The 27,011-nt window shown below is 40.4% G+C and overlaps 1 protein-coding gene across 2 annotated transcripts; it reads left to right on the forward strand.

Annotated features, from left to right (window-relative positions):
- Positions 1-7,519: 7,519 nt before the first annotated feature.
- On the forward strand, positions 7,520-20,727 carry LOC311501819 (cell division control protein 42 homolog). 2 transcript variants are annotated; one of them, XM_084563846.1, is made up of 6 exons: positions 7,520-7,567; positions 10,406-10,510; positions 16,957-17,029; positions 17,914-18,023; positions 18,168-18,365; positions 20,562-20,727. In XM_084563846.1, the coding sequence occupies exons 2-6, from the start codon at positions 10,406-10,408 to the stop codon at positions 20,649-20,651; spliced, it is 576 nt and encodes a 191-aa protein (XP_084419972.1). In that variant the 5' UTR covers positions 7,520-7,567; the 3' UTR covers positions 20,652-20,727. The 2 variants fall into 2 exon arrangements, with proteins under 2 accessions (XP_084419972.1, XP_084419973.1); XM_084563847.1 differs by lacking the exon at positions 7,520-7,567 and adding an exon at positions 7,595-7,650.
- The last annotated feature ends 6,284 nt before the right edge of the window (positions 20,728-27,011 follow it).

Below are 27,011 nucleotides of genomic sequence, written 5' to 3' on the forward strand. Positions count from 1 at the left end.
AAAACACACACACACGAGAAGAGGAAGAGGAAGAGGAAGAGAGGGTTTCCTGCCTTTTTACCTGCCGCCTGTGTGTGCAGCCTTTGACGGCGACCGAGAAAATACTGGAGAGGCAGAGCGAGCCGGGAGAGGGAGAGGAAAACAGGAGGGGAGGAGGAGGAGGAGGAGGAGAGATGTGTGACGGAGGGGGGAGGGGAGATGACTCAGAAGAAGGAGAAGAAGGGGGAGATGGAGAGAGGAAGAGGAGGGTTAATTAAAAAGGAGGAGATGGGTGAAGGGGTTGGGATGAAGGGATAAGGACGGGATGCAGAGGACTTCGCCCACGACAGAGGAGGTATAAATAGAAGGAGGGAGGACCGACTCTCTCTCTTTCCTCCCCCCCTCCACCCCCAGTGTCTCCCTGTCTTTCTCCGGTGCTGCAGTGGGGTTCAGTCCATGTGAATACCGTTACATAATCCAACCTCACACACCATCATGAGGCCCTAGGTGAGTGTAATTAGATTTTGTGGAGCAAAGAAAAAGTCCCGGTAATTTCACTTTCACGTCCAACGTTCGGTCTCAGGTTTGGTTTAAGGTCAGGGTCCAGGTTATGGTCGAGCAAGGGCCGTGATTGGCGTGAGGAAAGACACTTTAATACCTGACCAGGAAAAAACAACGGCTCATAGCTACGATTTATGTAGATTATTGCAGATTTTCAAGAAAGTCGTCTTTTCATCTAGAGTTTGCTTAACATTTGTCAGAATACATCTATGGCTTTGATATTTGTGTGTGCACTTGAAGCTTTGGCTGCAGATGCACAACTGAAAGTAGAAAAGACACTTTAACACCTGACCAGGAAACAAAGATCTGTACTTTGGAGGTTGCTGGGTTGTTGTGGAACATCTAGGGTCGTGTCAACATTTAAACACTGGATCCAAGGAGCCGTTCCAACCGTTTATTTAAGATCAGCAGCCAACCTGAGATTAGCTAACCCTTTGACTTAAATTTGAAGCTAACAACGGCTCGAAATTTTGACATTCCACTGGATTTATTGTAGATATTCAAGACAGAAAGGCAGAATACAACCAAGGCTATGACTATGTGTGTGCACTTGAAGCACTGAAAACATTTTGGCTGCAGATGCACAACTGAAAGATGTTGCTGTGTTATTGTAGAACATCTAGGAAGCCGATCCAACAGTTTATTAACCTGACATTAGCTTTATATTAAATTTGAAGCTAACAGCAGCTCGTAGTTGTGAGATTCCACCTGATTTATTGTAGATTTTCAAGAAAGACGTCTTTGCATCTAGAGTTTACTTAAAATTGGTGGGAATACATCTATGGCTTTGATATTTGTGTGTGCACTTGAAGCTTTGGCTGCAGATGCACAACTGAAAGATGTTGTGTTACTGTAGAACATCTAGGGTGTTGTCAACTATTAACAGTAGAGGGATGAATGGTGATGGGTGTCTGGAAGGACTGGTGGATGTTTGCATGATTTGCTCTTAATGAAAATATAAAAATACGTAAAAATGTCACTAATGCATCCGTCTTTGCACAAATCATGAATCTAAAATAACGCCACCAAACCAAATAAACTGTTTCAGTCACGGGTTACACAGGTTCTTTGTTCTCCTCATGAGAAAATGCTTTGCAGCCTCCTGGGTGTGGCCAAGTTACCTCACTCTTTAACGTTCATTCATTCATTCATTCATTTTCTGTAACTGCTTGTCCTCTGGAGGGTCAATCTAGAATCACCAATGAACCTAACCAGCATGTCTTTGGACGGTGGGAGGAAGCTGGAGTACCTGGAGAGAACCAGTTGGCCATGATGGATTAGAACCTAGAATCTTCTGGCTGGGAAGCTAATAAACGCGCATGTTTAAACATTTCCACCAGTTTTATTGTAGCTTTAAATGAAGTCACCTTTACACACCCAGTTCTTCTAACCGGTGACTTCAGTCGCAGCCTCCTGGGCCTCGTTCTCAGTGACGAACCCAAAATAGGCCAAGCATACCTGAGCAGCTACAGGGTTCATTTATATCATTCCCGTCTCGTAATAAAGGCAACACTCCTCTGTTTACTGCAGGATCAGCGTGTATATGATAGTGAGTCAGAGTAAATAAAGATAAAAACACGTCACCTGAACCTGAAGTCTGATAAAGTGACGCAGAGAAGATTTAGAGAGGTTTTAGTCGTGGCTATGATTAGTGTGAGCACTTTAAAGCACTAAAAAGTTTGACTGCAGGAAAGACACTTCAACACTGAACGCTGGCTGACTCTGCTTGGATGAGACGTCTTGGAGAAACTTTACAAATCCAGTTGTCCTTGTTTAACCTTATTTATTTTAGATACACCACAACCTGGATGACTGAGAACCTTTGCAGATATATACATTTAGAGTTCTTACTCCTTTTCATCAAGAATTACCCAGATTTAAAAGCCCCCACTCGTTCAAATGTGCCGCTCACCCAGGTTCAGGAGTAAAGTAGGTCACCAGAGAGATACCGCCAGATTTACAAAGTGAAGATGAGCAGAAAACTTGAGAGAGAAGTTCAGAGCTGCAGCGTAGTGTCTGCTTGGCCCAATTTGTCCCATGATGAACAAGAAGATGAAGGTTAAAAAGAAATATAAAGAAATCTGCATAAGACTAGGTATAAATAAGGCTCAACAGTTTTGGCTTTACAGATTTTTATTTATCTTAGAAAGGGAAATAAATAAAGGTTTGTTTTGTTTTTGAGTTTGGACATTTTCGTTCTTACGCCATGAGCTTCAGTTTTGAACCATTCTCCAATTTCTCTCCAGGTTTTCATGTACGTTCCTGTTCTAATTCTTGTACATCTTTCCCTGTGTCTTTCTGTTCTTTGTCTTTTCCAACCTGTGTGTGTGATCATTGGCCCCGCCCACATTTGTTTGACCTGTGTCTCGTTAACCAATCAGCCCATTCGGGTGCATATAGCCCTTTCTTTTCCCTTCTCAATCGTCTGTTAAGTTACGTGTTTGTTGTCCTGTCTGTTTTTGACTGGATTTCCCCTTTCGTTGCTCTCCTCTGCAGCATCTTTTGTTTTTTTTTGTTTTTTTTAAATTGACTTTGAGTCCAGTTTGCAAAACCTCCCTCCTACACATTCCACACCTCACCGCAAGCGAAGTGATCTGTAGGAAGTCACATGTTTCCGTGCAATACTTCTCAGAATGAGATGTTAGCAGCTGCATTATTTAGCCTCTGCACCTAACTATTGACTGCCTTTGCTGTACTGTAATTATACAAACACCTCACCGCAAACGCGCCATCCCCACTGCGAAGGAAAATATGATCTGATACCGAGAAATAAAAGAGGAAAACGTCCACACAGTCGGTTAATCAACAGTTTTGTCTTCTGGACATTTTAACTCACACTTTGTATTCTCTAAAAGCCTCGTATCGGTTGCAGAAAATCTGTAGGAAGTCACCGCAGAGGACGTCTCATTTGTCTCTAAAAGCTCAGACATCTTCTCAGAGCGACACGTTAGCAACATGCTAGCAGCTAGATGAGCTAGTTTCTGCAGCTAACTACTGACTACTGCCTTTACTTTAATGTGATTACACTAATTGCACCGTCCTAGATGATCAATACTAATTCGGTTTTGACTTATTTGTAACTTGCATAACTTAAAATGATTTATTGTCCCCCTTTAAAACAACATGAAAGCTAACTCTGGTGTTCTGTGCTCCTGGTGACTAATTTCATTGTACCTCCTCTCGTTCGTGCAGAGCTGCGCCCTTGCTGCTCTAAAAACAGACCGGTGAAGTTGTTAATGCCGACTGGAGGCTGACACTGATACACACTGACAGGGCAAAAGGGCTGAAGCCAGTGTGTGTTATATTATGCAGCCTCTCAGCTTGCATGTTGTTGTTGTGTTTGCATTTTTTTTTGTTTTAATGTGCTGTAATGCGTGTGTTCATGTGCAGGTGCATACGTCCACCTGTGTGCACACGTCTCTGGATGCATGTGTGTGTGTGTGTGTGTGTGAGAGAGATAATCTATAATTAAATTCCTGAGTTTAATGGGATTATCTTTTGGGAGACAAGCAGAACAACGTCCTTGACATCCATCCGCCTGGTTAGCCACGGGTGAGCGGCTAATAGAGACACACATGCAGAGAGAAAGAGGAAGCAACAAAGAGAAGAAGAAGAAGAAGAAGAAGAAGAAAGCGGGGAGATCAAAGTGAGATGAGATGCTTGTGAAGAGAGAATCAGAGAGGCCATCCGGAGGGAGGGAGGGGGGGTCAGGGAGAAAGGCCGTTGCTTTGTAATTATCACGCTTTCTGCTGCATTTAAAGTGAAGGTCGACCAGCCTTTCCCTCCCCCCCTCCTCCCCCATCCTCCCCCCTCCACCTACAGCACACCACTGCCAGCCAGGCCAGCCAAAACAGACACATTCATCCCTATTCCACTCATTGCACAAGCTATTTCAGATCTCCGGTCATAATGAAGCCTTTTATCTCCAAGTAAAGTCTTTAGGGAGTCAAGTGACAGATGAGTGTTTTTATTTTATGAGACAAATTTGTGTCTAATTATCACCAGTAGACGTGTGGATGGAGCAAACTCTGTAGCCTGGTGTAGCCAGACTCAATTATTATCAGAATATGAGTCTGTATTTCATTATGTGGCACGTTTCAACTGATACAGAGAAATAAAATACCTCTGAACACAACCGGTGCGATCGGTCAACCAGGGGTGCTTTTTCCAAGTTGAACGCATCTTTGAGCAAAGCTGAAAACCCTGAAGTGGAACAACTGCCAGGAGATTCAGGAATTCCAACAATCCTTACATTATTTCTCCGAGATCTCCCTTCAAAATCTTTGTTTTGAAGGGCTTCAGTCAGCTCCGTCAAGCGCTCCACATCGCGTCGTAGTGTTGTTACATCGTCACTGCATGTGGCTAAAAAGCTGTGCTCTGCGCTAGCTAGCGTGCTGCGTAACTCGGCTAATTCTGAGTTAGTTGTGTTTTTGAATTCCTCCAAACCTGATTTCAGGGCCAGGGCTTCTGATTTGAAGAATCCCAGTTCGCTTTCGAGCACAGACCGAAGCTCCTTTTTCATTGCACCAACTAGGTCTTCGCGTAGTTCAAGTTTAAATCGTTCAAAATTCGAGAGGCATTGCTGAAGAGCCCTCCCCTGCCGTCCCTGGACTCGGCGGAGAAGGCTTCGACGCAGATATGGTTGTTTGTCGTGTTTTCCCAGGTTTGGTCGACATCTCGCACGTCTAGCAGTTGCACAAAGCAAAAACGTCCTTATTTATACAACTGATTAAAGAGGTTGCCTCTGAAAATAGTAGTTTTAACATAGTTTCCTGCAGAGCTGCACAAACACACGTCCTACTCCATGCTTGCTCAGCAGCGCCCCCCCAATTTTGCGTTAATTGATTAACTGTTTTTCTTTCGATATCTTTGAAAGCATTATCTTACTGGTCCGGCCCGCTTGAGACCAAATTGGGCTGTATGTGGCCCTCCTCTGAACTAAAATGAGAGGCTCAATAACATAAATTATACATGCTTCATTCAAGATGAGGCGCATCATGTGTAGTATAAGTGGGTCTAGGTGGGTACGAACATCTGGCACTGAATCATGGCATTTGAAAAATACTAATTAAGTTTTATGACCAATTTACAATTTTAAATGCATTCTGATTTATTGATGAGATGTTGTATTAATAGTAGTAGAGTTCAAACCAGAGCGCTTATGACTTGGATGCAGATTAGTCTTTAAAAGTCCGAAAAACAACCTGAACCGCTCGTTTACAGAAAACAGAAATGGCAGCTGTTGGAGAAGCGAGATGTTTAGAGTCTGTATAGCGTAATAACCCATAAGTAATGACAACTCTGGATTTTTTTCCGTTTGTTTTAGTGCAAAACTTAAAAAAAAAATAATAATAAATTTGGGCACATTGCCGTCTGCTGTCTAGTCCTGGGTCTGGGTCTCAAATTAGGGATATCAGATATTTTCATTGAAAACATATAGTCTATGTCGTTTTTGCGCTTTGCAAATTTATGCTGCGGGCCAGATTAGACCCTCTGGTGAGCTGCATTTGGCCCACGGGCTGTATATTTGACACCTGTGCTCTAGAGCAGTGTTCAAGCATAAATGCAAATGCATGCAGCACATATTTTTTAATTTTCGAAACAAAATCCTCCTATTTTATGGGGAAATTCAAAATAAATGTATGGAGCTGATGCACATTGAAACAGAAGCAGAAGAAGGAGACTCTGGGCTGGAGACTCTTCATCTCCCTCTGGTGGTCACTGAGAATCTGGTCCATCGCTCAGTCAATGACTCTTATTAGTTTATAACTGCAAATAAAAAAGTTAGATGAACCCATAGACTGTTTGAAATATCTCAAACCAGGTTCTTCTGCAGCAAAATAACTACTTCTTTGTGGAGTAAATTACATTATTAGCACAGATATTCATTCTGGATCATAAGTGATCACCTTTGTGGCATTATTTTAAACTTAAGGTTCATTTACTATTGTTTTCGAATTAAAAGATTCATCAACATTAACATTAGCCAATGAGAGAGAGGCCTTTAGCTGCTTAGAAGTTCCCCTGGGTTCCTTTGGGACCTCTCAGACTATTATGGAGTGATCTTTGTTGGTGGACCACTCCTGTGGAGGGGAACAGTCGTCTTATTTGTGGGTTCCAAACTCTTTACAGATGGTTTTGGAACCTTTTTCCATCGTACACGTCCGCAAACATGTGTTGTGAAGATCAGATCAGAGACAAATCCCTGATTTATTTAAACTAAACCAGGAACTGAGCCACACCTGAGTCTCATTACATTCATGGAAACACTTCTGAACACATGGACTCTGAAATTAACTTGTAATCCTGGAGGATCACTTACTTTAGCACCTCTCTGATATGTAATATTGGCTCATTCTCCTGAATAAACGGATGCACAAGTATAATATTTCTGTTTGATTAGTTGGATCGGGTTCTGTTTGTCTACTTTCAGGACTTCTGTGACTATCTGCTGATGTTTTGAGTTGTTTTTTTATGCAGAGATGTAGAAAATGCTGAAGGACACGAAAACTTTTAAGCTGCACTGTATATCACTTTTAATTTAAATTAAGATAAGACAAAGATGCTAGTTAGATAAAAAAAATAGAAGTAGAAATGAGGTAAGAAAAAAGTAGAACATATTAATGGTAGAATAAATAATTGTAGTTGCTGTACCAAGCGTTTAAAGTGATTAAAGTAAAGAATTTAAACAGGAAAGCTGACAAAACCGAACCATTAGACTAATTAAAAGATCAGTAATAGCTAATTGTTGCATACAGACAAACAAACTTTGACTAAACATGCCAGAATACTTGAATTTATGCGTATATTTGGGCTATAACTTTACATTTTTAAAGAACAATTGCTAATTTTAATATTCACGAAAAGTAACGACAGACACGTGGATATGTGGCACTATAAATCCAGAGGACCGCGAACGCAACGCAGGGCATATTTCCGACTTCCGCAGTGGGGGGAAGGGGAAGTTTACGGGAAGCGCCTGAACGCAGCACACCATTACCAGCACTCCAGCGGCTGTGACGAGAAGGTAGGAGCTGTCAGTGTCATAAACTGTGATTTACCGACGGAAAATACTAAAATAACCACAGACAAACAATTAAATCAGCTACAGTAAGTCTTACTAATGTTTTAGCGGCGACTGCTAGCGCTCTAGCAGCTAATTCCGCTAACCGGCAGCTGTCAAAACAATTGATTTCCTTTAGCTAACTTTGTGCTAGCTTAGCTTTTAAATCTTAGCCGAAAGTTGGTGGAAAGGGGTGTTGCTTTTAGGTAAATCGGAGCAAATGTAGGATTTAGTTTGTACAGAACACACACAACTACCCCTTAAATGTGTTATTCTGTAGTTGTGTTTATTTTTGAATTATTTTTTCACCGGTATATGTTTTTTTTTCTTCTTCTTCTTGTGGGTGGGGGTCTCTCCGGCGGATGTGCCTTTTAGCTAGCTTAGCTAACGTTAGCTAGCTTCGCAGGAGTGAACTTTTTAACGTTCAACGGTTAGTTTCGCATAAATCGCGTCAATAATAATGAACAGAGATGACTTTTTATTTACTTTAAATCTTTATAAACACACCCATCTAACGAGTGGGCCTCGTTTAAAGACGATATTTGCGTTCTTTAAGTTATTGCTTCGGCTTTTTTCATGCGGAAGTGAATGAAAGGCAGAGACTCTTGGGGATAAGATCGATACTCAGACATTTACAGATAAATAAGGTTATAGAAACAGCTTTTTATTCGTTTATAGTTGGTTAATCTATTACACATTCATATTGTAATGCGTCAGGTTGAGTAGCAGCTTTAATTTAGGTTCCTGTTATTGTTAATTGATCTTTTTTTGTGTTATAAGTTATCAACAAATGACATGAAAAGTTATAAAGTAGTTTCACATTGTAAAGATTTACTTTCTGTTTCCTTTTACATGTGATAAGATTTCTTCTTTAACCAAAACAACTGATCAACGATAAATACTCAACTTTATCTGGTCACAGTTTCTCAAATATATTAATTAGTTGTTATTTTTTCTATTTTATTTAATTGTAAATTATCTATGTTTTGGTTTCAGCCTACACAGACCATATCTGTCTATATCTGTTAATACTCTGTTTGTTTTCTTGGTTATTTCATTAATGATTTAGTCTTAAAAAGTGACAAACACAATCAGAATTACGAGTCCAAAACTCAAATTTTAAGTTTGCTATCATAACGTGACAAAGAAATAACAGAAAGTCTAAAGGTTTGAGCAGCTGGAACCAGAAAATGTGGCGTTTTAAATAGAAAATGTGTAAATTGTCAAATATTTCTACACATAAATGTAAAAACGTATATATTAATGTAGTATTTACGTGTTAATAGGGTAGAAATAAAGCTCTTGTTGCTGTGTTTTGATCTGTGATATTAAAACAATCTTAAAAACTATAATATTTCACTTCACCGTTAAACTACGTGTGGAGAGTACTTTATCTTAATAGAAATATGGGATATACAACAACATATAGAAAAGTGTGTATTTGTACTAAATCTTGTCTTCATGAATGCTCAGGTATAGAGCTGTAGACTCAGCTGTGTTTTCCTTTTGTTGTTCTATTGAATTGACACCTGTTCTTATTATTTTGACATTGTGGTCAGTAGCCTGTCACACTATCAATGTTTATTTCAATCTCGTTTAACAGCACCACAAACTACATCCTCCGTAAATGATCCTCCAGTTGAATTGCCGCCCTTCTGACACTGTGTCAACATAGAGTACAGTCACTAATGAACTGGCTAGTGAGTGTTTATACTACATAGGCAACTCAGTTTGTCTCAAAATCAAGATTTCAAGATTGGGGTTACAATTATGTGGAGAATAATCGCTCTTCTGGCAGATTTCCTTATTGATTCCATAGGAAATGTCGGACGTATTCTCATCGCAAATTGTTTTTAACGACTGTTGGGCCAGAATTTCCAGAGAAGGACGGATTTAGTCGCCGTCTATTATCGCTGATATGCAGTAACAGCTTCGACTGGAAGGTGTAACCCTTACATAGCTTTAGAAACATGTCAGCGTAAGCATCTGTAATGCAGTCATGGACACTGGGCCGAGTCCATCTGCTGAATCTTATAAGCCTGCTCCCATGTTGGGAAACACGGGCTGGCATATTACCAAATACAAATATGTTCCCATGTGTTTTTTTTTTTCCCGCACTAAATCCTCCTTCATGACTCAGTTGATGTTGAAACAGCGTCTGAAAGGTGGTAATTCAACTGGTCGATCAATGTGGAGGATGTAGTTTGTGGTGTTTCTGTTATTTAGGCTAGCCCACTGGCTAAAATGTCAAAATAGAAGTTAAATCTGCGCCTCTCTTGGTTACTTTAAACTAATGTTGAATACTAGAACCTCTGAGAAGAGAAGATTTAGTGCCGGACTGTTTCCACTCCGGTCCGTAATAAAAAGGTAATAATTTGTCCGCATGTCAACTCGACGCAGATAACAGTGTTTACTAGAAAACAGCAGAGCATTGGGAAGACGTTGGTCGCCGCTAATCTTCCGGGGTTGTTTGCGTTCGTTGTGAGTGAATTACTGCAGACGAGCAGTTAACTTGACTCAGCTGAATGCTGCCGCTGCCAAACGGCCTCCAAACAAAGAGCCAGTGGTGCAGCCCTCTACCCCCTTTTACCATTGTCCCTGTTAATGAAGCAGCAGCCTGGGTATGCGAGCCTCTCGGCGTCCTGGCGGTCACAGGTTCTCCAGCCAGTGTGTAGTAAACACTGCTTCACAACGCTGCCTCTGTTTCCATCAGTTTATCTAGTTATCGCTCCGCTGCCTGATGCATATTCTGCACATGTTTACACGTCTAACTAAATTCTCTGGCTTCCTTCTCCTCCTCAGATGCAGACTATAAAGTGTGTGGTGGTGGGTGACGGCGCGGTGGGAAAAACCTGCCTGCTCATCTCGTACACCACCAACAAGTTTCCTTCTGAATACGTCCCCACGGTGAGTCGCCCCTCAACAGCCCGACAGCTAAACAAACAAACCTACAAGCCCTTGAGGTTTGCTGCAGCAGCCCGACACCAAAGTGGAATTTTCATGTCGCTCTTAACACGGGGTGCAAAGCGATTTCCTGTCACACAGGAAGTGATACTTGTTTATAGCGTCTGGACTGAACATGCATTTAGAAAAAAAAAATAAGTGTGATACGAGTAGATGTTGGCATCGAACACCGGAGGACATCCTGGCAACGACACTGCTGCATTCGCTTTAGTTTGTGTCTTCAGATAAAGTGGATCAGAAAATGTCTTCGTAAATAAAACCAACTTTTAACAGACAGCAGTTAAATGACAACATGACGCATCTGTGAGAGGCTTAGCTTAGCTTAGCTTAGCATAAAGACTAGCTAGGATGACTCTGCCACAAGTTCGGTCGGACGGTGCTGAGCCGTCTGTGAGCATCTGTGGGTCTAGTTTCGGTCCTGCACTGTCGGCACCGGGGTTGGGTTTCAGTTTTTTTTTTTTTTTTTTATTCTAAACAATCTGTATTTGAAAAGATCCAATATCGATTCATAAAAAATCTTGCTGCGGTCTCGCTAGACTAGTTTTGCCCAAGAAATCTCGCAAGACAGAACCGTCAGGTCTAAAAGCTGATTGAATTTAAAAAGTGAAAGATGAGAAACGAGAGGGGAATTATTGTGGAAATAACAGAAATCTCCAAAACCGCTTTTTAAACTTTTTACATAAAACTGTAGACCAACTGATCAGCTTTATTGAGAGGCCAGCTTTGTACAGTGGTGCTTCCTAGCCTCCCAGCTAATAGAAGCTCCTCCTAGCTTCCTAGCCTCCCAGCTAATAGTAGCTCCTCCTAGCTTCCTAGCCTCCCAGCTAATAGTAGCTCCTCCTAGCTTCCTAGCCTCCCAGCTAATAGGAGCTCCTCCTAGCTTCCTAGCCTCCCAGCTAATAGGAGCTCCTCCTAGCTTCCTAGCCTCCCAGCTAATAGTAGCTCCTCCTCTTTCCCATTTTGAATGATGAATTCCAACTGCTGCCTCCTGCTGGTGTCGGTCTGAACGGTGTCTGTTCCTATAAGTTGATATTTTTACAGAGCAGGCCTCTCTGGGAATCAGTCCTTTAGTGACATTCTGTTTAGACATTTATGAAACAGTTTTAAAAACCAACTATCTGGTGCTGACTGTTTCTTTTTAGAAACATGTCTCCCTGCTTGTTTGATTCTTGACTATTCAGAAGTATAGTCTGGTGCTGTAGCAGTACACAGAGGGATTAGCTTAACGGGTTCTGGTACAAAATGTGGTCTAGACCGTCAGTTGTTTGTTTGTGACAGCGAGAAAACAGCTGACTGACCGACAACTGACTGGCAGCTTCACCGACTGCAAATGACTGATGAGTTATTCTCCGTCTCTACCTCCGTCTGGCAGCAGTCAGAGGAAGCAAAAGTGCTGACTCAACTTGATCTTGATCTTCCTCTTCCCGTCCGACTGTCCACCTCTCTCACTTCCTTCCCCTGACAGAAGATTTTAAATGTTTGCTCGTAATCAGATTTTTTACACTAATAATGAAGCTTTGCAGCTTTGCTTAAGCTACTTGGAGATGTTTTTATGTAAACCACCTGCTTTTACAGGAGGGTAAATGAATTATAAATATCAAAAGAAAATGATGAGTTAAAAACTAAATCTAGTTAAATCAGCCTCTCTATCTGCCATATTTGAAAGGTTTTATACATCTATCTATAAATCAAGAAGCGTCTGTGTGTCTGTCTGTCTGTGGCACGCATATCTCGCGAACCGTTGGCCCGATTGATTTGAAACTGGGCAGGTGTCTCGCTACGGGCACGAAGATGTGCACTGCTAAGTTTGACGTTGTTTGGATAAGAAATGTAAAATATATCGGTAAAATAGGTTTTCTCCGCTCTAATATTTCCACTAATCCTCATACACAGCACCTGTAGGCTCCCACTATAGGAATACATACTTCCGACGGGCACTGCACTAGTAAAGTTAATGAAAAGTTAACAGTTGTATTAACTGAAAGAAACATTTCAATATTTGGAGGCCACTTGTATTATCACGATTTAGGTTGCTATGGTGAATTTGTTGTTGTTGCAAACAGTTTTTAGACATCTAGCAGTTATGGAGCAACGTCTTAGCAAAGTCATTTTCAAAGGAAGCCGACGACATGAAGCTAGAAACTGACGCTACATGATGATATAAATCAGCGAGTAGCTTAGTGCTTCAACAATGTGGTGAAGAGGATGCTGACATAACGCCGTCAACGAGCACTTGAACGCGGCACCATCCTACCGTCTTAGGAATGTCAAGTCCAATGTTTATGTTCTTTTAGCTGTGTTTGTTTGGTCTCTACCAATCCCTGAGTGAAACACTTGATGTGTGTTTAGCAGCTAAATGCTCTTTTAAAGTCACCAGCTGCTCTCTAACCGTGGCTAGTTGCTGCCATTTACTGCAGGTTTTTGCCTGAAAACAGTGGAAATGTATGAAAACGGTAAATGACCGGGCGCTGACAAACAAAACTTTTTATGTAGCTTCATAAAAATGAATTATTATGAATTAGATATTGATTATAAATGCAAGATTTAGTGCTTAAAGGGGAACTACTGTTTTTTTAACAACCTGGACCTTATTTCTAGCGTAAAATACGGTCGTTTACTCACCCATATAACTTTGGTGTCATTAACACCCGTTTATGAAATAATTAGATCAACGTAAATCCATATAATGGGAGTGACTGGGGCACCGAGACGCAGCCTATCTAACAATAGGATAAGGCCGGCAGGAAGAGGATGTGGAGTATGCAATAAAAACAACGGGACAGTCAGTAATAAAATAATTAAAATTGCACAAGTTTTTAGGCAGTGACCAAAATGGAAAACAGACATTCATTATTGTGATGACTCTAATAATTAAAGATAATAATAAAATAACAAATAAAGCTGATACGACTGCCTTTAAAGGGGAGCTACTGTTTTTTTTACAACCTTACAACCAACTTATTTCTGGCATAACATACAGTTGTTTACTCACCCATATAACTTTTGTGTCATTTGCACTTGTTTCGGAAATATTTAGATCTGCGTATATCCATATAGTGGGAGTGACTGGGGCACCGAGACGCAGCCTCTAAATAACACATTATCTGCCGCGAAACTCGGTTCATTTCAACAATATTTTGTTATGATACGCTAGTGCTATTCTCCGTTGAGTCCAAAGTTACCTGTTATCATAATCTGGGGTCTGTAGATTGACCTACTAACCTCTGACCTGGATGATGTCATCTCTGAGTGCCGCGTGCACCCGCGACGGTCGGCTTGTTTACCTGCAGTTTGCTACTGCTATGGTTCGTCTGTAGATTGACCTACAGACGCCGGATGATGATAACGGGTAACTCCGGACTCAACGGGGAATAGCACTAGCGTACGATAAAAAAAAATATTTGCGAAATGAACGAGTTTCACGGCAGATAATGCGTTATTTAGAGGCTGCGTCTCGGTGCCCCAGTCACTCCCACTATATGGATATACGTGGATCTAAAAATTTCCTAAACAAGTGCAAATGACACAAAAGTTATATGGGTGAGTGAACAACCGTATTTTATGTCAGAAATAAGTTGGTTGTAAGGTTGTAAAAAAACAGTAGCTCCCCTTTAAAGGCAGTCGTATGAGCTTTATTTGTTATTTTATTATTATCTTTAATTATTTCAGTCATCACAGTAATGAATGTCTGCTTTCCATTTTGGTCACTGCCTAAAAACTTGTGCCATTTTAATTATTTTATTACTTATTGTCCCGTTGTTTTTATTGCATACTCCACATCCTCTTCCTGCCGGCCTTATCCTACTGTTAGTAACTCCACCTGTTATTTTATGAACTGTTCCTCGCCCTCTACTCCACAGCTACAGATGTGTGTATTTTTTTTAATTCTTCCCTGCTTTCAGTGAAGACGTACTGCAGCTGCAGTTTCGTTGAGAGCTACCAACACAACCAGTGTGAACAAGACAAACAGGCAGCAATTAGTTTAGTCTTTGCTCGTTGTTTCCTGTCAGTCAGCTGGCAGACACCGGCGGGAGGAAGTAACTCATGACAGACGGCATTCCTTACCAGAATTTAACCTCCCGTTTACACAATTTTATCTCTTTGTTTTCCAGATATTCGTGTTAGTTCCTTGTATGAATGAGTTCATAGTGACGAGAGAAAGTTTTAGCTTCATCCTGAATGTCACAGCGTTGTGATTTGACATCTTTCCAGCTGCTTCTGTAGTCTGAGCTCCATCCAAACACATTATCACCATAAACCTGTTTTCCTGTGCGTGTCTGAACAATCAGCGTCAGTATGTATTTTATATTCTAGTGAATATATGTTAGTTTAAGTGACTATAACTTTGCGTGACCATTTCTGTCAGTGTCTTGTCTTGTCAGTGACATTCGAGGTTGTCTTTCAGCCCTAGAAAACAAGTAATGTGTGATAAAATACACCAAACCAGTGGGACACTAACAGATTAATACCATGCCATGATCAGAAACTGCAAAAGTGGAGAGTTAGGGTTATAGGGTTTGAATGCAGAGTTGATATTCCCAGCGGCCTCATCCTTTTCATTATTCAGTGTTTTCTTTCTATGGGAGTAAACCTCTGCATGGCTATTGTTCGTCTAACCCAGTTACAGTAACACAGGAAGTGGAGACTTGACAAAGGTCAGCAGTCCTCTGGTTGGTGGTCAGCGGGCATCGCAGTAAATCTTGGTTTCTTTCTGGTTTAATCCTGGTTGTTTTCTGAAGCTGAGACTGTCAACACGTTTGATTAGCTTCAAAAGAGAAGCGAGGTTTTAAGTCGTCTCTAAGCCGGCCTTGTTAAATAAAGATTAAACGAATACACGAGCAAACCCGACTGGAATACATTTATGTACAACTAGTTTCCTCTCCTTCTGGCTACACGCTCCTGTTTACCTACAACCTGTTTGTGCATATCATTAAAACGGTGTCTGCAGGCCACGGCAGCAGGTCGGCATGTTGAAGCCGTGCTGTGCAGCGACTACTAAACGCTGCCTGCTCCCTCGCTCGCTTCCATTTTCACGGAACTGAGATTAGAGGCATGTCGTTGCACATGGCGGCAGCAGCCTGAAGCTACAGACGTGATGAAACAGAAAGGAGGGAAGGAGTGAATGAATGGAGAGATGACGATATGCAGCTTTACTTTATGTACTACTGACTTTATGTTGTTTAAATACACTTTTAACCAGATTAAGACCACAGAGTTGGTCACAGCCTTATTTCAGACATCTTCCATCTTCGTGAGGAATAGAAAGTGTTTCAGATCTTGACAGGATGGACCACCATCAATCCGATAACCGGTGATTGCCAACATGTGAATGTGAATGTGAGTTAGCCACGTCCAAAACGGCTTTATTAGTTTTATTATACAGCTTATAACCAATCGATTGGACATTATCTATTAAACACAACCTAATCATCATTTAGTTGCTTCTAACTTTCTGTTAAGGAGTTTACGGGACCGGTGTCTGGGGCGATCTAGGCATTTTTAAAACGATTGGATCATCTTTTGTAGGTATTTTTGGTTGGAGCTGTCATAAACCAAAACCATGTCCCTGTAGCGTCGTCTTCTGTTGTAGTGGCGGTTGCCTAGCATCAAAGCAGCTTTTAAAGAAGACAAAAGTTTCCTTGAGATGGCGTCAAGGAGATAAATATTCAGAGAGTTGTGGCTTGGAGGTGTGAAAGCGGTGAAGGTGTGAAACTATTTTAGAAGACATGTTCAGATGCTTGATGTTGGAAGATGTTCCTCAATGTCCGTTCATACTTCTACTCTGGTTGAACGGTCAGTGGTCGTCTCAAAGGTGCTCAAAGTGCGTGGCAATAAAAAAGCAACTGGACTTATTTGAGTTTTCCCTAAAATGTAAACCTTGCGTCTGAACAACATCCTCTAATTACAGTTAGACAGACCGTAGTCATGTAAGTTTCAAGTGGACGCCTCCCACAGATGCTCTTAACAAAAACTTAAACTCCCCACCAGTCGTGAAGAAGTGAAGACTTGGGTGAAAGGTCTTCAAGAAAAGTCAAAAAGTCCAGTTGTTTCATCTTTGATTTACCATGACCTCAATAACTGAGAATCTTCAGACATATTCACAGGTTAATTATTTAATCCCAGAGGAAGTAGACAATAAAACAAACAGCAACGTAAGATGACAAACAACACGAGCAGAGCACGTGTGTCTTATTTGTTGTGATGGGTCTACTTCCTGTTTTGTTTTGAATTACATCTGCACCCATGTGTTTTCCATCTTCTTCTTCTTCTCCTTTTTTGTTTTAAATCCTCCTTCCTTTTTCTGTTCCTTTCTCATTCTGGAACTGCCGTTTCTTCTCACCCTGCCTCACCCCTGACTCACCCCTGACTCCTCCTCTGTCTCCCTTTAGGTGTTCGACAACTATGCCGTGACGGTGATGATTGGTGGGGAGCCGTACACTCTGGGACTCTTTGACACCGCAGGTAAATGGAAAAGGATAAGTTCATCCTTAAGCCTTAAGGCGTGTTTTGACTAAAATACCTCTGAATGCAACTGGATAGTCCTCCAGCCAATCAGAGGGAACGAAGCAACTAATTCTCTACAAATACCTTAAAGATTACCGTAAGATATTTCGCTGTCAATATCTTTTACGACTAGGGATGTGTGGCCCAATCCAGGGACTTTTAAAATGATCGGACCTTTTGTAGTTATTTATTTTAAGTCATAAACCAAAACCTCATTCCTGTAGCGTTAAAAATGATATATCTTCTGTTTTAGTGACTAGTTGGCTCGTGTTAAAGCTGCAACAGAGAGAAGAGAAGGCTTTAAGGAGGACCTTTAGAACATTTAAGATCAGATCGGGGCTTGGATCGACCGAAAAGATCTGTATCGGATCGGGACGGATAAAAAAACTCGACTGGGACATCCCTTTTTGCAACGGACGTGAAACCAGACTTTAGAAAGCTGCCATTTTGTTGTAAACAAATTCAACTCTACGGCGCTCGGATACTATATAAAGCATAAAGCCCCGCCCAAACAAACAATTTGATTGGCTCAGCAGATCTTTCCCAGCAAAGACACTCCAGACCAAACTTTGTCCCTCTAAAAGATTTTACGGCCAAGGAAAGAAGCTGGAGCTAATGGTTTATAGTTTAAACACGTGTTACATTAGAAATTTTATGGAATTATGTGCAAATTGATTGAACAAGTCAATATTTTATTAACCTTTGCAGGAGCATAATTAGTTCCCATCTCATCCAAGATAAAAAGCTCTCATCCTCTTCATCCAGTGCTGTCAGGAAGCCCTTGTTGCGGCTGCTTTTTAGTTGACATTAGTCTGAGGTTGTGTTTGTGTCTCCCCCTGCAGGTCAGGAGGACTACGACAGGCTGCGACCCCTCAGCTACCCTCAGACCGACGTCTTCCTCGTCTGCTTCTCCGTCGTGTCTCCCTCCTCCTTCGAGAACGTCAGAGAGAAGGTTTGTTTAGTCAAACTCCACTGATCTTGTTTGACCTTTCAACAACCTGCAGACCTTACCTCGGCCTTGTCTCATTTATTTATTTATCTATCTATCTATCTATCTATCTGTCTATCTATCTATCTGTCTATCTGTCTGTCTCAGTGGGTGCCGGAGATTTCCCACCACTGCCCACGGACGCCCTTCCTGCTGGTCGGGACTCAGGTGGATCTGAGAGACGACAGCAACACTCTGGAGAAGCTGGCCAAGAACAAACAGCGAGCCTTGACCTGCGAGAGCGGCGAGAAGCTGGCCCGTGAGCTCAAGGCCGTCAAATACGTGGAGTGTTCGGCTCTGACGCAGGTAAAGAGAAACGACGCGCGTTCGACACCTCGTCGGTCAGCCAGTCGCTTACTGTCGGCGTGTAGACACAATTTAAAACGTCAGAAAGGTGATTTATGTGACTTTGAATGTGGAAAACTGCTGTAGACTGGGATTTTAGGGTTTACAGAGAATGATTAGAAGAAGATAAAATATCCAGTGTTGATGCCAGAGGACGGAAGAGAAAGACCAGACTGGTTTGAGGAGGGGTTTGAATGAGAGCTGCTGTTCCATACATCTGACAGCTTATTAAATAGGAATGAAACACTTAGCATTGTTTATCCTGCATGGTGTGACATGTAAAGATCTCTGTCTGCTTCAGATCTTGCATTAACATCCAACCTGGTCAATCTGGTCTCACATGTCCATCTCTAAGTCCCTGTGTCTCCACCTGGTCTTAATATAAATGTGTCTCCACATGCGTCCCCAGCCAGCACTTGAGATCTGATCTCAGTGTGTGTGTCTGTAAATCAGCAGCGCCATCATGTGGTCAGTAGAATATTGTAGCAGCTGCTGTCTCTAATGGATCTCTACCTACCGCTGGATCAGAACCATCAACAGCTGCTTGTTGACTTGGAGACATGATCCAGATTTTGGAACAAGATGGAAAATCCTTCTCTTTATTCATTCATTCATTTATTTATTTATCCATTGACCTTCGCCCTGACATTATTTTATAGCCCTCAGATTTGAATACTCACCATCATTTCCAGTAATAAAAGTGAATAAATACAGCGGTGATTGAGAAAAATACACTTAGCTCAGAACCGCACACAACCTCCTCGTATTAAATAATTTCATTTGCTGATTCTAGTTCAGATTAGGTTCTAGTTTAGTTTGGTTCTCAGCTCCAAGGCCAGAATCTTTTAAAAGGCTCTCATTACTAATGAACAGACATCTCTGATTCATGTGATCATTTCTACTAGTGGTTGAATGAATGAGTTAAACTCCTCTTCCTCAGATCAGCCCTGTTGAGTAGGTGGTCTTTAACCCATTCAGGCCTAAATACTCTTCTGTAAACCCCCTCTCAAAACCTGAGGTTTTTCAGAATATGTCAACACTTAAACCTTAATTTCTCAGGCTCTGTAGCAGATAAAAACATGAGATAAAAAGCATTTGACAGCTTACTTCTTTGGCTTTCAACTTGACTGACTTGCTAGGGCATAATCTTCAAATGCATTTTTTTTAAAAAACACCAAACATTTTTAAAATTTTGAAAATCAGTAAAGATCTATTTTTCCAATTACTTCATCAATATCACTTCCTTCACTTGAGTCAGCCATGACGGATCGCTAGCACGGTGTTTAAAATTTTCGACCAAAACATACTCCACGTGTAGGCTTATTTCGACCAATCACAAAGCGTTTTATTAGTCACATGAGTTTAAAAAAAATCCCTAAGCATCTCTGTCACTCACCCAAGAATATTTCAGCCAATCACAGTGCATATAATTGGCCATGTGCCTCGAAAAAGACGACAACGCTCAAAATGATGCGTTTGCCGGTCTTAATGGTAACTACGCATAGATGCGTGATCCGGTCTTAATGGGTTAATGTGACCCAGGACTCATTGTGTGTTCACACTACCAAAGGAAGGAGGTCACATGTGTCCCAGACCACCTCCACATGTGGTCTGAGACCAGATCAGTGTTCACACCTGGACCTGTTTAACCTGGACACTAGAGACCAGATCAGTGTTCACACCTAGACCTGTTTAACCTGGTCTCAAGAGACCAGATCAGTGTCCACACCTGGTCTCTAGAGACCAGATCAGTGTTCACACCTGGACCTGTTTAACCTGGTCTCAAGAGACCAGATCAGTGTTCACACCTGGACCTGTTTAACCTGGACACTGGAGACCAGATCAGTGTTCATCTGATCTGAGTGTGAATGCTTACGTCCACAGAAGATTCAGATCTCAGAAACATTCTTCGTTTGATCTTATTATTTGATAGATCCAACAACAGTTCATAAAATCCACGACAGAAACTCCGACTCGCCGTCAGGGCTGAACGTTGATTGAATTTAAAAAGTCTGACGACAGAGAAAGACACGTGAATGATGAGAAACTAGAAGGAAAACATTGTGTGAATACCACAGATCTCTGGAATCTATGACACCTCTGATTGTTTAGTTGTTCAGCTTCTTATCAGTGTTTTTTCTCGCGTCTCGTTCTCAGAGAGGACTGAAGAACGTGTTCGACGAGGCCATCCTGGCGGCTCTGGAGCCTCCAGACAACAAACCCAAGAAGCGCTGCGTCCTGCTATAGACGCCACAAGACGACGAAGAAGAAGGAGGAGGAGGAGGAGGAAGAGGTGGAGGAGAATGGGGAAGAGATGATCCCAGACGGGAGGGAGGGAGGGAGGGAGGGAGGGAGGGAGGGAGGGTGGACACGTGTTTAAACAGTGCCTTCAGTCGTAGTGACTTAACTCTGGGTGTTGGAACGGAACGAGCGCTTCATTTTCATTCGCCGTCATACGACTAACACTCCTCACTGACTCACTGACTCACTAACCAACCAGGAAACAGGGTTTATAGAGATAAGAGACAAACGACGACGGATGGAGTCGTGTTTACAGATGAAACAAACTGAACCACCTTCTCAGAATCAGAGCGGACGAGTTAATCTGCTGCCGATTAATAGGGCGATCTGGAAGCGATTTGGTTAATTATTTAGCTGGTTCTCACGTTAATAGTCCAGAAATTAAATATGTTGTTGATTTTATCAGATGACACAAAAGGTTTTTATGAAGCTATGAAAAGATTAAAGCTGATTTAAAACCAGAAAGAAGTGGATCAGCGTCTGTAAACTGACTTCATCCATCACAACAAAAGAAGCTAAAGCAGAGTCCGAGCTTTGCCGCCTCCTGCCTCGCAGTCTGAATGACGATCAGCTCGCTTTGCCAGTTCATTAGGTACACCAGAGAAAACCTAGCGTCAGCTCAGCTGTGGACTCATTCTGGAGGCTGTGGTTCCCGTTCTACTGACACACGTTCCTAATATTATGACATTTTATCCGGTGGCTGAGGTTAAATAACTGAAAACTACATCCCTCCAGAATGATCAGCATCTGGTTTCAGCTGATCATTAGAACAAGTCATGGAGGAGGATTCAGAGCATGACTGTTTATATCAAACTACATTTTTAGTTCTCTCTAGTGTACCTAATAAACTGGCAGGTGAGCGTACAGTGCCTACACGCATATTTGCAATAATCTCAAGCTGCAGACTCCTCATCCTCACCGTCACGTCACAACGTTTCTTTGGTCGCAGCTTTTCCTCGTCTCAGACATGATTCAGTTTGTTCGTCTGCGGTTGTTCCGTCTCGAACGGGACGAGGGTGTCGTTCTCTGCGTCTGCGCTCACCTTCACCTCAAACTAAAACGGTTGAATGTTCAGAAACCAGCTTTGTTTTTTATTTTTTCCAGCTCAGCTCTGTAAATGCTTTAAGTAACTTTCTTTTCTCTTCCTCTGTGATTATCGCTGCCTTAAAAACAGTCAAATCCTTCTTCATGTTTATTACAAACTGATCGGCTCCAGACGTGGCCAAAGAGCAAAATAAATAAACGGTTCCTCCTCGTTATGTCGCCCTCGTCCTGCTCCCCCCCTCTCTAGCGCCCCCTGGAGGCCTTAACGGGGACTACGGCTCAGCTTAAAGCCTCCTCTGTTGTCGTTTCTTCGGCCTAAAGAGAACGAGCGCCGTCTGCGTTTCAGGACGTTCGCTCCGACTTGAAACCTCATCGCGTGTAGAATCAGTTTATCTTTTAAGTTGAGCAACAAACTGGATCTAATAAAAGTCTCTGACACCCAGGAAACTATTCAGACCTTTAAACTGAAGCTGTTCCCCAATAAAAATGAACTGAAATTCCACTTTTCTTATATTTTATTTTTTTCCTCTCATTGTTCTGGAGATGACGGTTTATTCTGATAATGTATGGATGATTACAAGTATTATATAGATTATTGTTTTTTTCTTTTTCTCCTTGTTTGTTGTTGTTTCTTGGGGAACATTATCGTAGCTGGTGTTTGGACACTTTTTATTTCTCTTTGTTTTTTTTTTTGTTTTTTTTAGATATTTTTATTATTACTTGACGGTTGAGTGCCAACAGCTGGGTTGATTATAACCGGTCTGGTTTGACGAACTAAAAACAATCCTGATGATAACGATAAGCTTCTGACGGCAGGAAGACGAAATAAAATAAAAATAACTAAAAACATAAAAGCTGAAGCAATAATTACAGACGTGGATGATTTCTACTCTGTACTGAAAGATGAATGTTGGAAGTGGTGGGTGTTTGGAAATAATAAAAACAGTACTTGAATGTTGTTTCACCTGGACTTTATTCTGTTTCCTATTTTAATTAAGACGTCTTTTGCAGGAACATGATTACATTTGTAATTTTGCTTAATCCTGCACAACCAAGGATTTAATTAATAGATGGAGAATAATTTTCAATAAATTTTAATAATTTTCCAGTTTAGATTTATTTATTTTTTTTATTTTTATTTTTTTTACAAATCAAGGTTAAGAAATGGCATCATTTCATCATAAAAATATTTTTTAAATATTAAGCAAGAAAATATTATTTTTTATCATTTTTACAAATACAAAAAATAAAATATATAATAATACAATTGTTCTTAATAATGATAAATATTAATATGCATTTTCACATTTATGAATTAATATGTAAGCTTTCCATCTTAGTTTTGCAGGAAAGATGAAAACATATAAAACTGAACTAAAACATTTTCCTAGCTTTAATACACTTTAATCATACTTTAAAAAAAATTAAATATATGTAATAAAAGACACATAATCTTATTTCTTTTTGCAACTTAAGAATTAAATTCTTTAATTAACTGAAACTAAAATTGTTCAGACAAATCTATTGTCATATGGATAGATATATCATTTATAAGTTTTATTAATATTATGCACTTTCTAATTGACGAATTAAAAGTTTTCCATCTTAAATTCTGCAACAAAGATGAAAACCTTTGAAAAAAGTTGTTGTTTTTAAGTTTATTAATTAAACGTGTCGGCCTTTATGATTTAGATAAATCTATTATCAAATAGGATATAATATTTATAATTTTTATTAATAAAACTAGAAATATTTTTGCTAATGAGGCCTTTAGGATCAGTGTCTTTATCCAGGGTTGCAGTCTTCATCCTCACCACTAGATGCCACTAAATCCTCCTGACTGTACCTTTAAGTATTCATTTAAATCGTCTGTGTGATAATAACAGAATTAATATTTCTGATTAGAACTTAATGGTGGTTTAATTTGTCTCCTCTCAGACTCCACATGCTGCAGGAGGGTTAACGCAGCGCCCTACAGTGGCCACTAGGGGGCGGTGTTCCATTGGTTTCGAATTGGCCTCTGTTGTTACAGTAGTATGTAAATGACCTGGGTTCATTTTGATTGGCAGACTAAAATGGATCCTTCAGACCGTCACGGCATGGAGGCTCCTTCCTTTGTCTGACAGATGGCAGCGACCGAGCGTGAACCTGCTCTATTTATTTATTTATTTATTTATTTACCCATCATCCTTTTCTCTTTTGTTTGAGCTATGAGGCGTTCGAGTGTCTCAGCTTCACTGAAAACTTGAGTCATTTTGCAACAGCTTCTAACCACGGTTCTCTTTGTTACAGAGATAATATTCATCTTTTAACGTTTTATCTCCCTTCATCACGTCCTGAATGTCGTCTTAAAGTCTTCTCCACGTCCCCGTGTTGGTAATCCTGTTTAAAGATACTAAATCCATTCTGTTCACACCTAAACCTGCTCCAATAACACTCCTAAAAATACAAATCTTGTCCCAAATTCAAATAAATAAAATAAATAAAATGTCCTCCATTCCTACGTGAAGGTTCACATCTAGTTCTTTACCACAAAGATCTTAAACTTGATGACATTTCCTGATGATATGTGGTTTGTAAGCTGATTATTTCAGCTGCAGACTTTTATTATGACCTAAACCTGGTCCTGAATACTATAACAAATAAAAATAATGATCTAAATTCAAAGTAAGCTGAGGTCCCCATCTGTATGTTTATAGAATATCTTGAACCTGATGATATTACCTGATAATATTAAGTTAGTATGTTGTTTCTTTTACACTTTACTTTTATTATTACTTAAAGCTGGCCCTAGATACTATAAAAAATGATGTCCCAAATTCAAAATTAGCTAAAGTTCCTGTCCATTCCTTTAAATAAAATCTTAAACTTGATGAGATTTCCTGATGATATGTAGTTTTTAAGTTGTTTTTCTCGACCGTGTACTTTTACTATGACTTGAACCTGGTCCTGAATACTATAAAAAGTATTTTGTTCAAAACTCAGTGTTATCCAAGGTTCCCATCTATTTCTTCAATGAAGATCTTGATCTTGATGAGATAAGCTGACACTATAAAGTTTATAAGTTGATTTGTTTACACTGCATACTTTCATTTTTATCTAAACCTGGTCTAAAACACTATAAAAAAATGCAGTGTTAGTTGAGGTTCCTGGTTATTTCTTTTAAAAATGTTTAAACTTAATGAGATTTCCTGACAAAATGAGGTTTCTTGAATGCAAAGAAGCATAAAATATGATTTCCTGGCGTGAATTCAGCAATTAAATAGAAATAACCAGGTTTAGAATAAATTTGTGTGACATTTACTACCATTAATCAGCTAAAGAACTACTGTAATTAGTCAAAATTGCACTGATGAGTTATTGTTTTCCAATTTCATGAGGATTTGCTGATTTTCTCAGGATATATCTGAGCTTTGGTCCTTTAATCAAACATAATAAAGACAGAAAAATGTCTTCTCAGTGAAGGAGATTTTTAAATTATCAGTCATTTTCAGTTTATTTCATTAAATGATTTGTTGCTTTCAGACTTATTTTGTTTCCTAATTGATGTTCAGTTGTCGTCAGGTGTCTTTTACGTCATAAATAATAATAATCATCGTTAGTTGGAGCTGTAATGGAGGCGGCCATTTTGTGTCTTATGATGCATAAAATCCAGTTTCCTATTTGTGCCAAAGTCAGAATCCATCATTTCTGTCAGTTTTTGGTGAATTTGAACTTTTCTCCTGCATCAGATTTTTTGTTTTTACAACTTTTTTTAAACATTTTATTTTTTATTTTTGTCTAAACTTATATTTTATTTAATTTACTACTTTTTCTACCAGTTTCTACTTTTACTTTCTTCCTGTCCCTGCGACTCGGTGCCAACTTCTCCTGTTTACTCGGCGGCCATCTTGTCTTGCTGCTGATTCAGAGTCTGACACTTTGACTGCTGAATATTATTGGATGGCCGTCTGACCTCATTATAAGTGCGTTGCCACGGGTAACCAGCACTGGAGAGAGAGAGAGAGAGAGAGAGAGAGGGAGTGTTGCATCATGGGATAGAAACCTGACCTCTCTCTTTTTTTCCCCCTTGTGCACGTGTACACAATTACACACATGCAGACACACAATGATGCATTAGAAAGTAAAGTGTTTGCTTCTTCATTGTGCGTCTGAACAACACATTTGTTTATGAATGTAAAGACAAACACACACCAACACAAACACACACACACACACTGGAGGCTATTGTTGAAGAGGAGCAACACTGTGTGTGTTTGTGTGTGTGTCACTTTTTGTGCATTCAGGTTGGAAAGTTTTGGAAGTCATTTGTGTGTCTGTTGTGTTTACCGTGTTTGTGTTATGAATTGTGTGTATTTGTTGTCTTTCTGTGTGTTCATTTAGTTGTGTTTGTTAATTAAGATGGAGACTGTAAGCGTGTGTGTCTGTGTGTGTTTTGAGTTTTTTGAGTGTTTTGTGTGAATTAGTGTGTCTGTAATCTATGATTTTGTGTTTTTACCTTTTGTTTTGTGCGACCAACGGATGTTTGTGTGTTTACTGTTCATGTCAGTGTTTATATGATGGGATATTGTGAGTGTGTGTGTTTAGATTTGTGTCTATTCTAAGGCCATACAGTTTTTTTTTATGTGTATGTTTTTGTGTGTTTATCTTTTGTGCAACCAACTCATGTCTGTGTGTTTAATTGTGTGTTTATTGTGTGTCCATACACCGATCAGGCATAACATTATGACCACCTTCCTAACATTGTGCAAGTCTCCCTTGTGGTGACTCATCAGAGAATGGACATGGTTCTTCTGAGGGTGTCCTGTTGTTAGTAGGGGGGTCTTTGAGGGGAGGGGCCTCTGTGGATCATCCCACAGATACTTGATCAGTTTGGGATCTAGTGAATTTGGAGGTCAGGTCAACACCTTGTGCTGTTCTTCATGTTTTTTTGAGTCGTTCCTAAAGCGTTTTTGCCACCTAGACCAGACCAGGCACCCCCATCCGGGTGGGGGTGCCTGGTCTGGTCTAGGTGGGTGCTACATGTCTAAGTAACATCCACACCAATGAATGCCAGGTCCAGAAGTTTCCCAGCAGAACATTGAACTGTCACAAGATGGTTTGAATGTTATTCACTTCCTCCTGTCAGTGGTCATAATGTTGTGGCTGATCAGTGTATAGTATGTTTGTATCTTATTTTGTGTGCACATACTCGTAGATTTTTATTGTGTGCGTTTTTGTGTATTTTTACGTCTCATTTCATGTCTTAAACCTTTTTGTGTG

This window comes from Chelon labrosus (genome assembly GCF_963514085.1).
Source record: "Chelon labrosus genome assembly, chromosome: 16".
NCBI classification, from domain to species: domain Eukaryota; kingdom Metazoa; phylum Chordata; class Actinopteri; order Mugiliformes; family Mugilidae; genus Chelon; species Chelon labrosus.